Consider the following 16,803-nt stretch of genomic DNA (forward strand, 5'->3'; position numbering starts at 1 on the left):
GCTGAAACAGGTGTATGTATAATAAGTGTTATATTTTACAGTACTTCCAACTTATTTCAACAATATTGAGCTACAACAGTGCTATGCTAACTACAGCGCTTGCGAGTACTATTCCATTTATAAGATAACATAACAGGGGTGCTTCCCCTTAAGGAATACCGTAACGTCATATCAACCAAGGTATCGTTTCAACGCGTTCCTGACAAAAGGACCGTCCCACATCAATACTAGCAATTGTAAACCTACTCAGCATCCCTCTCGGCTATTGATGGGAGATACTGACGGTTGGATCTTGTAACACACTATTTTACCTACAAACTGATCACATTCCACGTCATTGTATGATACTACTGAGCTGAAGTAGCTTGAAGTTGGAGTAGTTGGAACAGATTTGTGTTGCTACACACAAACAATACAGCTGTTAAACTATTTAATCTATGTTACGGTAACAAAATGGACACGCGCTTAAGTCTTCTGTGGAAAACGGAAAACCGCGCACATCCTTGCCTTATGGTAGACGCGATATAGCTTATGCTACTTCTTGCATTATCGCGCTTGCTCAAACTCACAAGACCAAGCCTTTTCTTTGCCATTTTCCACGGTAATTAGCGTCTACTTTGTGATAGTGAACGCTGCAGCCGACTGGGCGTTAGACAGGGTGTTGGCTGCCGTATCCTCATCAGCGATTCCCTCGATGTCCTCGCGCTCCTCCTCCTCGTCGATGATACTGATGTCGTGCAGTGACGGTCGATGACTTCTTCGCCAGCCTGTGAAGCAAGTAACATAACACATGGTAATGAGAACGCACAGAACCGCTTCTTCGAGTTGACTGAGCTCCCAACGCACCCAACATACCATCCATTGGCTCAAGTTGTTGTTTCGTCTTCTTCAGCAGCTTCGTGCCAGTCACCGAAATGAGAATAGCACCGAGCGGAGCTGTCAGGATGATGCTAAGGATGCAAACCATCTTCACCAGCTCAGCGTAGTGAACTTCCTCGTCTGTGCGGTTTTCGTTAGACATGACCGTTTTCAGGGCGACCGGTCCAAGGGCCGCCTGCACCGTCGCCTTAGACATCCAGGAGATGGCGACGAAGATCTGCAGGCGAGAGTAAAACACCAAAGCAAATGCAATTCAAGCAAAAGTCACCACGCCCATGAAGGTTTCGTACCTTTTCCTTAACGTTCAGCTTGTCACCGAAAGCGATTGCAACGGTCGTTAGGATGCGAATCACAGCAACCACGTAAATGCTACCGACACCGATCGACACGATGTGAGGGTCTAGTTCAACAATCTACAAGGATACAACAGCGTGGAAATCCGATTAATATGATCCTGTTCGGTGTTGTTGTGGGTAAAATCAGACTTACCTTAATAGAGGCACCGGTGATTCCGAATAGAATGGGTTCGAAGATCATCCAAAAGATTTCAAACGCGGTGGATACGGGATTGTCCTCCAATTCCCAGCCCTGGCCGCACCAGAAGTACGAGGCAGTAAATGCCGCAAAAACGACCCCAAGTGGACCGGCCCCTTCAAAGTGAATCTTCTCGCTGCCAAACACGGCCAGCAGACCTCCACCGAACAACATCAGCGTGCGAATCGGGACGACGTACGCGTCACCTTGTTCGGGTACATACTTGCACAGAAAGCCCCAAACCACACCAAATCCTAGCCCACCGATGATGCATACAGGTGCTTGGGCAATCTGCAGTCCCAGACTCTGCGTGCTGAACATGATGCTCGAAATGATGCCGAAACCGGCCACCGAAACGGCATCGTCGATACCGGCTACGGCGATGATGAGTGTCGGGATGCCCTTCACTACACCGTAACCCTTGGTACGCAATCGAAACAGACAAGGCACAACTACGGCCGGTGAGACTGCACCAACGATCGAACCGAGCAGGATACTCCACATCCACGGAAGCTGAAGGAAGAACCGTCCGCACAATGCGATCATCGTACACTCGACGAACCACGGGATGAGACCGAGCTTCAGGATGGTTTTGTATATTTTTTTAAAGGCCGTCGGGTCCATTTCCAGGCCTGCCCGCACCAGAATGATTACCAGCGCGAGTTTACGTAGCTCGGCCGTTACAATCTGAAACTCGCCGTCCAAATTCACCCAGCCGACATTCTGAAAACGGAAAAATATCGAATAATGCTGTGCGTTGTGCATACTTTTAGGCGGATCTCTGTGAGGTCGATGTTTCGCTTTTCTTCGGAGAAAACCAGCTGTATGTCGACTTAATAGTCCCAATCAAGCAGTCGATGGTCGGCGTATATTAAAATAATTGTTCGCTAATCGCTTTCTCTTCGATAATGCTAAACCAATGTGCGCCGTGATATCTAGATACCCCTTTTTCGAATTATTTCAAGCATCGTAGAACCACTAATGTACTGATCAACTTAATCTCAAGCGCTGCATGATCCGAGCTAGTTCATAAATACCAGGCGCCCCCTTCGTTACCCCGTAAGCAAATGCAAACCGGCCGAGGATGTACCAGTGCGCAGGGAATATGCATATGCAATCATCGCTTCATCAATCTTCCCGACATTCCTCGTAACCTCGAGTGCAGGGGATGACTTAATATAATAATGGTGCCTCCGGTGCGCAAAACGCCTGCGGTACAGATTCCCTAGGCAGAAGTCGCCATAGCATGGGGTAGAGCTAATTTATTATCTACAATCACCTGCCCACCGACTAATGAGCCGTCCGCTAAATGTCTGCGGTGGTCGCTGGCTCGACAATTCCGCACGCTCGCTATCGGTGCTGGTGACCTTTCGTGAGCCGCTCAGTACAAAATACGGCCGATAATTCACTCAAAGAAAGTGAGCGACTGTAAAGACACCGGGAGGTAGAGGCCCTCGGTGCCGCGTGCGAATCAGTGATCAAAACTTACCTGAAACAGTATGCCCACCATCAGCATCCCGATCAGTCGCGGTAGCGTCGTTAGGGAGATGAGAAACCCGCCAAAATTGGCGGCCACCGTTAGGACTACGAGCTGAAACAACTGCCCTCCAGGGGCAGCCGTATCGCCGATAATGACGTACGCCGTTACCCATAGCAGAACACCTAGAAACAATGGGGTTGACGTATAACGGTGAAGTTCGGAAATTCTGCAAGATCTTCATGCTCAAAGTACCTATGAGAACGATCGACAGGATCCGAGCAAACTGGCGGTAGGATGGACACAACGGATACGGACAGACCTTCTGCCAACCAGGAGGTTCCCACGAGGGTGTTGTGTACTCCACTCGGCACCGCATGCACAGGGAGTAGATCCAGGACTGTTCCAGTCGCGAGTTGTCGTAATCACGTTCAATTTTCTCCAGGGCTTCTGAGAAGGACTGCTTTTTAGCACGACCGCCCGCTTCGCCATTGTAGCGATCTGTTGAGAGAAGGAGAAACAGAGAAAGAGAGAAAGAAAAAGAGGTACATGAGACAATGCAGCTTTTCATTTTTTACGAAACCTGTCAGTTTAAACAAGTCCTTTACCGCTGTGAATTGACGAGGTGTCGCAGTTGTTGTTGTGCAGGTGACTTTTCCTTCGAGCAGGTCCTTCTTCGGAGTGATGCGATTGCTGTGGATGGGAAACAGACACCGCACTGTTAGCTCAGAACTACCAAAGAACTCGCCTCCAACACCCACCTGGGATATCTTTCGTTTGTTCTGCTCGAATCCGAGATTATCGTGGCCTAATCGCTCGACGACTGGTTCCGTGATGATGCTGACCTTACGTTTCGTGTCCCCACTGGACGACTGAGAGGAAGCCGTTCCTTCCTCTGAAGGCATTTTGATAATACTGGAAAGTGAATTGGATCGAAAAGCTGTCAAAATGTTCTCTCGACACATTGGATTTGCTATCTGCGAAACGAACTGATGAATATCACCTATGAGTAGATGAAATCTAAACTGTAGATGCTACAAGTTAAAAACAAACATCAACAGCGTGATGAAAATTGCTTCGATTTTCTCCCGTATATCCACCACTTTTCCAATGCCAAAGGTCATTGGTTGAAGGTGGCCTAATAGTCGGCTCACGGGCGTCTAATAGCCGGTTTAAACAGCTCCAAATGGCTACCAGATCATTGATTGATTGAGAATCAGCGGCGAGCATCTCGTGCGTGCGCGTTGTTCCACCCGACCACGTGGCTCCGAAATGGTACGCGCCATTGGAATCGCTGCCGGGAACCGACGTGACGGACGCACCCGGCGGTCCCCTGGAGCCGCACGAGTTCGGTTGCACGCTTGCCGTGAGCCGCGGAATTCGAACAATCGCGCTCAGGCCACCCTTTGTTTGACGCTTCAACAATAATTATTGTTCCACGGTAGCCGCCCTACCGCGGATGTGTCGATGTGCGGCTAATGAGGGCCGCCAGTCCCAGTGGGTAGTGGTGGGGCTTGCAGTCGAACTGAGAAATTAAATGCTGCTTAAAGCGGTAACCGCCAGCGAACCGCCAGTGGGCTATTTTCGGTTTGCATGGCCCCGTTTCATCGATAACGGCAACACACAAACACACGTCAACCCGGCTTTAAACATTATTTTATGCTTATTCAATAGGCTGAGGCTGATGCCAAAGATTCCCTGCATAAAAAAAGAGTATTTCGAGACACATCTTGTAGTATCTGAACCACAATGGGTCTATCAACATTGCATTGAAGTCTTTGGATTGCCAAATTGCAGACTTCAATGCCAACGTGACGTGCAACCCGATTAGACCTGTCAGACGTATGATTGTGTCGAGAATTTCGTGCACGCCATCAAACCCCTGTGTTATCGTTTTCCAGCAACCGGATATGGGGTGCTCCAAAATCATCGATAGGCCAATCGGAGATAGTCAAACCGACTAACTAACGTAACAGCCGGAGACCCAGATCGTCGCGTAATGATGTCTCGTTGCAGTGACATCGCTTTATCGCTTCGGAAGTGAACAATAGACAGGTTGAAGCTGCCGGATTGGGATCTAGACGACTAACCAGAATCAACCTGCCCATGTACGTCACGAGCCAGAAGACTTTTTTATCTACCCACGGCACAACAAAATGCTATTGCAACGCCATCTGCTCTGATGAAATGTTGAGCTTCTACCGTGCTGCTTGGCCCGCACAGATCGCATTCCGTGACCATCTCCCATCACCGTACCCGGTGTCGATTTATCTCGATGCTTATCGTCAGCCATTACAACGAATTATTCGCTACTAGTTGGAGCACCTGGAACTCCGATTGCATTCGTCGGATTGTACGATTCTGTATGATTAGGCTGGTCCACCTAGTGATGTTAACCGAAGGGCATCTCAATCTGGATGTGGTTAAAGGGCTTTTCTTCCCATGCCTTCAACTACAGCATGCTATTACGATCAAAACAAACATACTCTCTAAGCACATGAAGAAACAATTACGAATAGACGGGAAAATGAAAATACGAACCGGAATCTTTTTGAAATGAAGATGTAAGAATATGGTTCAAATCGCCAACGAATTCGGAACTGAGAAAAAAGCTATACAAACGCCGCCAATTTACACAAAACTTCTTATTTAGGTCAAGGCTCATACTGATTAGTGTATGCAACAATCAACTAGACTCTTTGCCGTAAAGAAATCCTACATCGAGAATGATAATTCCAAAAACAATCACACGAGCTAATGAGCACAAATCAAATGATGCTCCCGATACGAGCCGCTTCTAAAACCGTGTTGATCGACCATTTAGAGGGTACGCGAGTAAAATCGCCACTGAACCACTTCCCGCGCATAGCTTAGAGGGTCCTTAAAACCTGATACGGCCTGCAGCTTACGGCGCTAACAGACTTGATCTTGTCAATACTCGCCAATCTATTTGCGTATCCAGTTTCACCGCTGTCACGAGTATTTCCCGTACATTTGCTGATTCAATTTGAATCCGGTTGGTGTTTGGTGTGGCGTTTTTTGCCCCTTGTCCAATGAGACGACAAACGTGTAGAAAACTCCGTCGGGCGAAACCACCGATATGGACGTGCCATAATTCTATCCTGTGCGATACGAAATGCGTTAATTGGTCTAGTAGCCGCTAACCAACAAACTAAAGCGTCCAAACCACCCGGTATCCTGTTTTCTTGCTGCGGTCGGCCAGCTTAATTAGATGAAGCGCAAATTATCGCTAAATGGTGGTGACAATACTGGGTCTCAAATTCGCATCGCTCTCTATGATGTGGTATTTTCAATACACGCTCGTAGTAGAAACGTTAATTTTGGACTTGGATTGAAACAGAGAGGTTCTTACATTAAAATCAAGGCAATTTTGGAAAATAGCTACATTTTACAAACAAGCGCTACAAGTGATCAACTTATCAATCCCGAAAAGAATAGAGCTTTAAATTTATCATTGTCGACGTATTTTTCTTCTCTTGGAAATTTATACGCGTACACGTACATTTCCGAAGAACACATCCACCCAGCAAACCCAGATGGCAATTTCCGCGCATGAAGATGTCCGCTTTCTAACAGTCACAAAAAATCAGAGCACACCTAAGGAAACGAAGGGCCAATCAACGTGACACGTGGCGTGTTCCGCGAACACACCAAAGGGTGATAAACGGTTGGATCTTTAACATCATGTGAGTCATGTGAGTCACGACATCAAGCCCCGCTGGTCTCCCGGCGCCTTATGACGTGGATGATGATGAGACAAACCTGTGGCATCCGGCACGAGCACAGTGCATGTGATAAGTATGCTAAAAGGCGTCGAGACAAAATAATGCTCCCTGTTTACCGGATCGTGGGTGGCTAATGATCGACGTTCCGGAACGAGACAGATCCCGAAATCCCCTCGATGTGTTTTCGTATCGTTTTGTATCGAGCCAGCAGCTTTTTCGACATTAAGCAACTTTTTTTATACCCCAGTTGCAAGCAAACTGCCTCCTTCTGAGCGCATGGCTAAGTTGAAATACACAAAAAAAACGCCACGATCACGATTTGCACCCGTAATCGAACATGCTTTTGCACGTCACCAGGCTACTAGACAATAGTTCCGTTGACGTTTCTCGCTTTGGTCGCTAATCTAGATGGCTGTGACGCTATCTGACGAGATGGACACTCTCCGCCCACCGCGAATGAGTGTTATGTAATCCAGCCGTTTGGTTTCATGGTGGTTCGATCACCGAAATCTGACACACCCTGTAGCGTCCTCACGCCGGCAATGGAGCAGCAAATGGAGTGCTCAGTAATTGGCACGAGCGCACGTTCAGGTAACGTCATTCGTTAATCGACTCCAGTGCCATTCCGGCTGTGCTTTATCGATCCGTTGGATCGCTGAAAATGATCTGTCAACTGACGCAGGAGCAAACCCAATGGGACCGATAGGGGCGTAAATGGGCACGGGTGGAGTCCTATTGAAGTACACCACCATCGGTTTAATTACTGTACATTAGCATGGTGGATTCCGAAATTAACGCAAACTTTAATTCGATAATTCCACAATTCAAGAAGAGGATATATTATTAGGAAATTCAAACAGAAACACCCCGGGAAATTGGTTAGCACCATAAAATGTTTAATGTTGCTAAGAGCACTGGACGCACACTGCCCAGCTGGAACTGCACTTAAAGCAATGATGTAATGCCATCATCGCCCTGCTAATCAAACCTGAAAGAACGCCATATAAATACTTTGCACCAAAATAACCACAATGGAGCATCTGCGTACGTGCGTAAGCAGTATCGACGCTTCGCCAGGTTCTTCTCTCCAACGGACGCAACCATTTATCACCTTTTCTTAGAGCTTATTGACCATCCTGATAGCAGTCTACCGTTGCTCAATGAACCAACACCATGTCGATCATTACAACATCTTCCAGCATCATTCAGGGAGCATGAAACTCAATCCCGGACGGTGTCAATCAGTCTTTTTTTTTTTGGCTAAAGCCCACCCGCGTGAAGATGCTTCAACAACATTATTAGAGCAGTAGGACAAACAATTCTATTGATTCCATTAAATCCACTCAATTGAGCCTCCTAGTGATCGAATCAATTTCCTCACGATCACGTGATGCGCATCTTGGTTTGCTGAACAGGATCAAATGCGTTAGCTGTGGTTCTCGATCCGGTTGGGTGCGGTTCGCCAATGAACCGCTTGTTGGAACGTGTGAACTTTGCCGCTGGAACCATGGACAATTAATTGTCGCGTGCGATTCGCGTGTCCAGTCATCGAGCCCGCAGCTAGCAAGGTTAGCCCGGGTAAATTAGCAGGGAAATTTCCCCAAACCGAAAAGGACAATGGGGCCAACGAAAAACATCGCGATGACGTTGGTGAGCAAGTTGATTAATACGAATCAACCTAATCAGTTGACGCACAAACAACACATAAAAACCCATGAAGCGATCATAGATGTTTTTTTTTCTTCTTCAAATGAAGAGCGCACGGAGGCGAAAGAAAAACACATCAGCTCAGAGCACACCGCACACGGCTCAGAATAACAAAATATCCTTGGCCATTCATCAGATCGAGTGCGATCGCACGTAAAGGGCGATCGTGGGCTCAGTGGTCCATACATTATATCTTCACCCTCTTTATGGGCAACTGATCTGAAATCATAATCAAAAGCGGCCCTCGGTTGTGCAGTTTTTTTATTCCTTCGGGCCGGTTCCATCGCACAGAAGAGCGATGGATGCGTTTCGCCATGCGTTAGGTGTAATGGATGACGTTTTGCAGTGGTTGTTACTTGTCTCCAAAAGCGCGCCAGACATACCGCTCAAAAAAGGAACCCCTGTCAAACATGTTCCAACGGCGTGCTCGGGACATGTTTTCATTCCATTTAAAGCTAATTGTTCGCCTACCAGCGGCCCCTGGAGACGGTAGGAGAAAGGAAAGCTAGGGCCCGGTCTGGTTCTGGCCAACGAGGCGATAAGCGGTAGAATTTAATAAATCAATTAAAAGTTAATCAATTAATCAAAGCTTCGTAATTGCCATGGCGCGCCCGGCGCGGTGATAACCGCAGTGAAATCGCGGACAGGTGTCGAGGACACCCCCAGTCCTGATTGGGAGTAACGAATGCGCAAGACAGAGCGTGCTCCCCTGGCCCTTCCAGGGAGCATTTCCTACGTACGAAAACCTTCCGTCTGCCCTACTGGCTGTGGCCCGATGGCCTTCTTTGGTATGCAGCCCCGATCCACGACAGGCGCAACTGTCAAAAGTTTCTCCAAGCAGTCGTTGGCAATGAAATTATCAATCTAAGCACACGCACCAAATCCAAATCGCGATCGTGAGTGGTCCCAGGGAGTTAACCGAGCTTGCGTTTCCGAATACACGCTGGTTAGCGTGTTTCGTGGCGTGTGTACATATTAAAGAGCTTTACTAGTTACAAGTTGTTAGCGATGGGTAACGAGCTGGAACGGTTTTGCCCAATTCCACATCAACAAGAAGTGGAAGAATGACGTTAAGATCCCTAAAACATACAAACCTAAGGTCCTCAACCTTATACGCTTACTCTTCGTTTGTAAAAGACATAAATTTCCCACATTTCCTCCAGTTGGCCGATTTGGTTCCCTTCCTTTCAGTTTTGCCCTGTATAAATATCCAGCATCGGTTCAATTGTTCAGCCGCCGGCATTAAATTGTGCGAGTATCTAATGTCCCCATTCATCATTCTCTAGATGGAGCTACAACTTTTAGATTTACAGGGGTGCAGCTTGCACTTTGGTAACAGGTTCGACCTTGACGCTGTGCGTGAGTTCACAAACCGCACCGCGCCAGTACCTTTTGCTGTCTGAGCCTCCATCGTTCGCAGTATGATCAGATGATCTCCCCTCAGCACACGCACCAGGCGTTGACGCACAATGGAGACGCCCAACAGGCGGACGTTTCGATACGCGTACCTGCAAACCCGGAGGTCCCAGATGGAGCAGTTGTAGACAACCGTAGCCGTGGGAACTGTTCCCACCCATCAACCGCACGATGGCGATCGATCCAAAATCCAACCACACCTGACCTATCGCCTGTAACTAGTGCAGCTATCATGGCGGAATTCGCGGTGTGGGATTGCAGGGGATGTACCAGGAATGCGAATGAGGCGGGAAAATGACCAAGGGACCATACAGGTGACTAGGCGAGACAGTGAGCGACAACGGGACTTGAGCGAGAGGAAAAACAAAGCACAATCTATTACTCGCATGCGTTGCACGCTATAATTACGTTTTCTTCATGATTGGGCTCCGGGAGCACTTCGGCTCCGATTCCAGGTGTTCCGGGTGGCTGACGCCTAGCTGCGAGGAACTCTCCACTCCACTGGAAGGCACTTGAAACCGGCCGTTGGTGTCGTTCCTAATCTCGCGGCTAATAACTCCTGTAGCGTTTAACAAGTCGACGCTATTACCACTCGACGCGACACGACAGGCGATGAGCTTTTGGTACCCTCGGGAGCTGTCACGAGCTCACCCGGATGATGGAGGACGAGCTGGATGAGCGGCCACGCGCCGTACCAACTTCTGCAACTTCTCGCACAAACACACAAACACACACACGCACGCACGAAGGCACGGCGAGAAGGAGCAGGTGTAGACCAACAATCCGGGTGTCGTCCGCTGATTATCCACTTGAGAACGGAGCTAGTCCGAGTATTCGCCTTCAGCAACTTGATGCTTGACGTGCGACAACTCACGACGTACTACTTGGCACAGATGGCACAGATGGCACAGATACCAGCCAGTGGCCAGGGAGTCGGATGATCACCTCCGGAAGCGATCTCGAGGATTCCCAACACCGATCCCACTATGCCCGGTGTCTCGAGGTCAGGAAGTCGTCAAGAACGGACTTGCACTTGTTGACACTTCCGCACCGTTTGGCTCTCACACCCGCCAGTACCCCGTGCAGGGACGTGGAAGTGACTGAGATTCTGACCGACGACCTGAGAGTAGCGCGCTTCTCCGAACCGGACGACGAATTGCAAGCGACTATTGGGCATCGCCGGGACGGTACCCTTATTTATAAACTAGAACCAAACACCCGCGTCCGGCTAATTGGTGATGTTTTATTGTTCTTAGCTGCACGTTGAGAGCATCGCTCGTCGGCATTGGCGGGTATCGGTTCGTTCGGGCCGTTCGGGTCGATCGATTCGCCTCGCGAACTGTGAGGCTGTGGAGGCTGAGTGACCCGAACGGGGGAAGTCAAGTCGAAATGGCGCCTGGTGTGCTGAATATGAGCAGACCGCCCGGGTTTGGCCGTTGTGCGAGTCGCTGCTACCACCTGTATTAGCCACCAACCCTGCAGGTCTGGCTGGTGTAGGGCAATCCCCAGGAGACAAGCGAGAACTCGGAATAATGAGGATGGGCTAGGGTCGTGTGCGTCGAGCGTGCACTTGAACATCTCCTCTGCGATGGGATGCTGGGATTTATGTCACCACACGATGGAACGCCATCTGCGATCGAGCTGGCAGTGTTAGCAGGTTCAACCGATTGGTGGGACCATCGCTTTCCCACATCGAGTACCAGGCCGAAGCGAGAGCGCGTGAGCCGCCAGTGTGACCACTAATATGGTCATCGTGGCTCATGAATAAATATGTCCCATCGACGAACGAGAGAACTCCGTCTCATCGCGCTTCTTTTTAAAGGCCGGCTGTGGCGTGATTTGTTGGCACCCTTTTTGGGCCGGGAATGCATAACACGAAAAATCCCATTTCAGTACGATACCAGTGAAAGTAATCAACAAGAAGTGAGGACCGGATTTAGATCACTCGGCAATTATAACGTTCTGTGGCTAGGCAGCCAATTGTGATCAATCGGTCTCATAACACACAATCCATATCGAACACTAGGGAGAACGCGATATCAGTTTTAGGCGTCTTTTCTGTCTCAGTTTCGATGTACCGTACATACATGCTTCAATTTTTTGATATCTACTGACTAGCAAGTCTAGCAGCAACACGTATGTAATGACTTTTTTTGGCGGGAAAACCACTAATCGATCATAGCTTATTTCCTACATTAGGTATTATTTAAGAACACTCCCATCGAAATGTACAACCCAGCTCAATTTGTATCACTTATCGGCGCTTCAATGATGACTTAACTACGATGATAGATGCCAGCGATTAAATCAATATGTATTAGCCCACAACAATCACCCCATACGAAGCAATAACCTCTCATATGCTCATCCTAGTATGTCTATCAACTGTTTCTTCTACTACCGCTCTAAGTTACATATTTGTGACAATGCATCTCAAGGATAAAGGTTACAATGGTTACTAAGATGTCAAAATCCTGTATCGACTACGTAGGCCAGGTATTGCACGCAGTGTACCTTTGGCTGTATATGGGGTGTAAGTACATTTTCCGCGCTACTTGCTACAGCTTCTGCTCGCACCGAGCTCAAAACCTTTCTATTGGTTTGACGATAGCCTCTACGCAGTACACAACACTCATTGACGGATGGGCCAGTGCAAATCACGGCCAGGAATGGAATCATCGTCCGTACGCCAGCGACTTCGCTAGCTCTCCTAAGTGACTCCTACGCGAGGACAATTGAGATGCACCGCGGGATATGATCAAGATCGAGAGGAATGTTGCACTCCTTCCAACAAACTGATACCTTCTATGACTGGGCAGGGTTTGATAGCGTAGTACCAGAGCCCCAGGAAGCTATCTCTCGTAGAAGTATACTCGTGAATGAGAACATGTCTGAAACATCGCGTTCAAAATCCACCCTCAATCAGACAATATAAAAATTAAATAAAGAAATAACCTTTTTTATACCTAAACCAAAGTAAGAGAAAACACCCAAACATGCACGTGCCAATGCAAGGGATAACGGAAGAACCCCTATCTTCTAACCAATCACTAAGGGCCATTTGGGTAGGAGATGCATTTGCTAATTTTCTTCAATTTCGGCTCCCTTCCGTAACACGTAAAGCCGAGATATAGCACACCGTTGGCTTTTGTTTTACCTTTGGATCCGGTCGCACAGTGCAGTTGACGAAGATGTCGTCCAGGGGTAAATACAGCATAGAGGAGGACAACTAAACTACAGCAGGAGTCCGGCAATCAGCACTGCAATTGTCACGAACACTGCTCAGAAGCTCTCAGATATCACAGTCTAGTACACTGTTTGCACTAACGATAGAAATTACTGAAAAACACAGACTATCGATGGTCGAACCAGGTACGATCACTTTCCTATAATTCGCGTTGCTTCCACACCAAGACAAACTCTCGTCACTAGCTGCTAATAGAGGAGAAAAGGCAAACGGAGACTATAGAAGATAGTAGATGATAGCACACGTGGTGTACGCACAGAAAAGACAAAATGGATAAATTGTCCAAAATCTGGATCTCATTCACAGTTGACTAATTCACTCACTATTCCATCATCTTTCAAACGATATTCCAAAAGCAGGAATATTGATAGAAAAATCCAACATTCCTTTCACATTTCTTGAGGGAGTCGTCTAGAGCACAAATACAGTCTATCAGAAGGGCTCCTCATCACAAGCCCCCTTACGATCGCCAGTTTCATTGATTTCGTTCATCGTAACACGTCTCGCGGCTGTCCTAAAAAAGGGCACGATGCGCAAGCAGCTCATTTACAATTAGTCCCTCAGTTTCGGAGCACAATCAAACTCGGCAACAATCGTCAACCTCAGTCTATGAAACAATGCACCCGCGCGAAGCACATCACTCGCATACCACCTGCCGGGGGAGTTCATGCCACAACGGTAGAAAACCCAACGACACACGACGCATTCCTTCGCCTGTTGCAATCCCCAAAAACTCTTAGTTTCCCCGTACCCGTACGTCATTTGACATCCGACCGGTAGCGCAGACCACGGCGCGTGTACGACGGCGGTCCCGTTCGGAAGACTTCTAAAAAACGTCTTCATTTAGCGACACGCTTTTATACGGCGCGCATACACCGCCACATTGCCAGCCCGGTGGCCAGGACCGAGCCGTGTCAATATGTAGAATCAACAATGTTTTCCGATTGCAACAACGCCAAAACCACCACCACCATTGCTTGCAACCGGCGGGAAACTTGACTACGCCGAGGAAGCGCAACCAAGACATCAAAACCGGGAGTGCGCAAAGGGGTGAGATATCACTTACGGACCAGTCAGCCAGGGTGGATCTTAGGTGGAAGGGTGACCGTAACACCAACACACCGCTCTCGGCAGCTCGAAGATAGGGATGAGCCTCCTCTGTAACGCGCGCCAAGTGGTCATCTAGCGTGTTTGAGCGCCGCAGAACCTGTCAGCAGGAGATCGATCTAGTGGGCCGCGTCGGCCATTATCACTGTCATGGATCATTCGACCGGAGGCGATCGACACCTTCGACACGATGGTAACGTATTTTCGGCATCCGCTAGCACGTGGATCGGCTTCAAGGCAGTTCCAGGTATGGTGCGAGGTGTACGATAATTATTTTCTCTATACGGGAATGTCCGCTTCAATTCACGCGTTCGGTGGCGCTCGGAACCCCACTCCCCCTCTCTCCCCACCTCATCACGACGTACAATCGATTTACGATGTTGGTGGTATGCATTCGCATTCAGCCTGCCCTGGGACATTTGCAAGCGTTGTGTGTTAATGAAAAAACACACAACCGCGAACAACAATCGCAACAAGCCCCCGACGCGAAATCAAACAAGAACTTAAACGTCAAGGAAAGGCTGGGGGTCGTTTCCTTTTTTTCCTTGTACTCCCGTGATAAGTGACGTACAATCAAAACCAATCACACCGCTCCGGGTTACTTGACATTGCGCTGGATTATTGCAGTTCCTATCAGGTGGCTCATATGTAAATGGCAGGCGCAACGGTAAGGGCCTCGTGTTTAGGGGACATCAGTAAATAGCGCACGCGAAAGGCCCAGTCCTTTACCACGCTCCACAAACGCTCGGGAAACGGAAAACAGTCAAGTCTATCGTCCACTAGTAGCAAATGTAACGTGCGGCTCTACAAGGTTACTCCAAGGGTACCTTGCGTAATAATCAGGATGCAATATTGGTTTCGATAACTGCAAGCGTAATTTGCTAATTTTCCGTACAAAATCGCCTTCGCTTAGAAAATTGTACACTGTTGGCCTTTGAAAATTACTCATCCTCAGAAACGGGGGATACATAGTACATGTTTTCAAGACGATTGGCTCGTGGAAAGTGCCACGCGCGAGCAAACGACAAGTCCTTCACGTGAAAGGAAGTCCAATTCAACTACAAGCACCCGTCGAACCCGTCGATTCCATCGAGCTAAAGGAGGACTAAGTCAAGAGCACCCATCCTCTCGAAGGATAAGACCTCACGATCGGATACCCCAACCTTGTACAGGTCGTCGACGCACCATAACGTTTGCTGCCGACGAAAAGCTTCTGGTTTCTACAATAGACACGCGTGCACGAGCAAACCGCTAACCGAATTTTCAAATGAAAAAACTAAACTCCAATGGATCATGCCCGTAAATAGAAACAAGCGAGCATCCGTCTGTCGTAACGCTACGCCCATAAATCTTGTCTGGAACTCAATAATCGCGTACTCGAAGTACCGTTTGTCAAGTGTTACGCTACTAGAGCGAGATTGGACAGATTTATAAGCTGGCGCTTAGTAGTTGTCTGCAACCTTTCCATCGATGACACACTGTAGTTAGGGCTCAGGGCATTTTCCTTAGTTAAACTACTTGAGATAACCTAGGTGACGACAGTTGGCAAATACAAAAATATTGCGTTACTTGATTCCCATTACACGCTTCAAATCCGTCTTACGCCATACAGCACGCGTCGATGGTAAGACGACACAACATTCGAACTCCAGGTGCTGTAATACACCAGCACCAGCTCTGTGCACCTGGGTTCGTAGTTCTGGCTGAAACAAGAGGTTGTGGTTGGAAAAACAGGTCTTCCCCATTGTTTCCACGGCTTGGCTGTCCTTATCGTCAACGATACCATGGTCAGTAACCTACAGTCCAGGAGTTTAATGTATGATTAGGCACTAAAATTAGAACTAGTTGTCCTTGAGGGTCTATTGCATATGGAGCAATTGTACAGTGACGTACATGTATTCAGTTGGTTATCTTTTTTTCTTTGTCTACTTTCAAGCGATGCCCCACTTTTCAACAACACTCATGAATAGGTGTTGTCTATCATCAGGTGCTGTGCTATCAGATGCTGAGATTGATCTTTTCGTCAAAATTGACCATCCTCCCAGGTAAGAACTGGTGTTACCATACGCGTCCATTGTCACCTTTCATTACAATCCAAATATCCTTTCCCTCCAAACAAATTTCTTGATCTTGCCTCGTATTCTAGTTTTCCAAGCGTTTCAATTGACCGCTAATCAATTTTTGCTTCCAAAATATCAAAACAGTGCGATGAGATTTCCGTTTCAAAATGATTGATTTCGATTTCCTGGAATTGAGCAAGTTGTTTTGATGGACAGCTAATTTTCATACGCAAATGCAAATACTTCTAGTTCACATAAATCACACACACACTCCAGATAAGTTTTAAAGATGGATCGCCAAACCAACGACGGGTTTCGGGCAGTGAATCGCATGACTGATTCCCAACACATCAATTATCTTCACCAGTTGTCTGGAATGATAAGGAGCTATTTTTCGCTAATATATGTCAGCGACGCATAATCAATTGTGCTTTCTGCAGTAACACCAGCTGCTTTGCGAAAAAACGGTACAAATAATTGATGGCATAATTTATCTACTCCATTGGGAACTAATAAGCCATTACGTTCAACATTTTGATGCATCGAGGTGCGCCATGTATCAACTGAAGACGAATGTGCTGTTTGAACTCGAACTTGTAACAGCTATGGCGATTTTGATAGGTCCTTGAT

General features: G+C 47.7%; 1 protein-coding gene across 1 annotated transcript; it reads right to left on the bottom strand.

Annotated features, from left to right (window-relative positions):
• Positions 1–612: 612 nt before the first annotated feature.
• LOC128731288 (sodium/hydrogen exchanger 9B2) lies at positions 613–10,178 on the bottom strand. Its single transcript, XM_053824396.1, has 9 exons — positions 10,168–10,178; positions 3,652–3,805; positions 3,499–3,583; positions 3,146–3,391; positions 2,903–3,075; positions 1,369–2,136; positions 1,170–1,292; positions 847–1,096; positions 613–767 (listed from the first exon to the last, which is right to left on the bottom strand). Exons 1-9 carry the CDS (start codon positions 10,176–10,178, stop codon positions 613–615), a joined length of 1,965 nt encoding a protein of 654 aa, XP_053680371.1.
• Between the last annotated feature and the right edge of the window lie 6,625 nt (positions 10,179–16,803).

This window comes from Anopheles nili, chromosome 2 (assembly GCF_943737925.1).
Source record: "Anopheles nili chromosome 2, idAnoNiliSN_F5_01, whole genome shotgun sequence".
NCBI classification, from domain to species: Eukaryota; Metazoa; Arthropoda; class Insecta; order Diptera; family Culicidae; genus Anopheles; species Anopheles nili.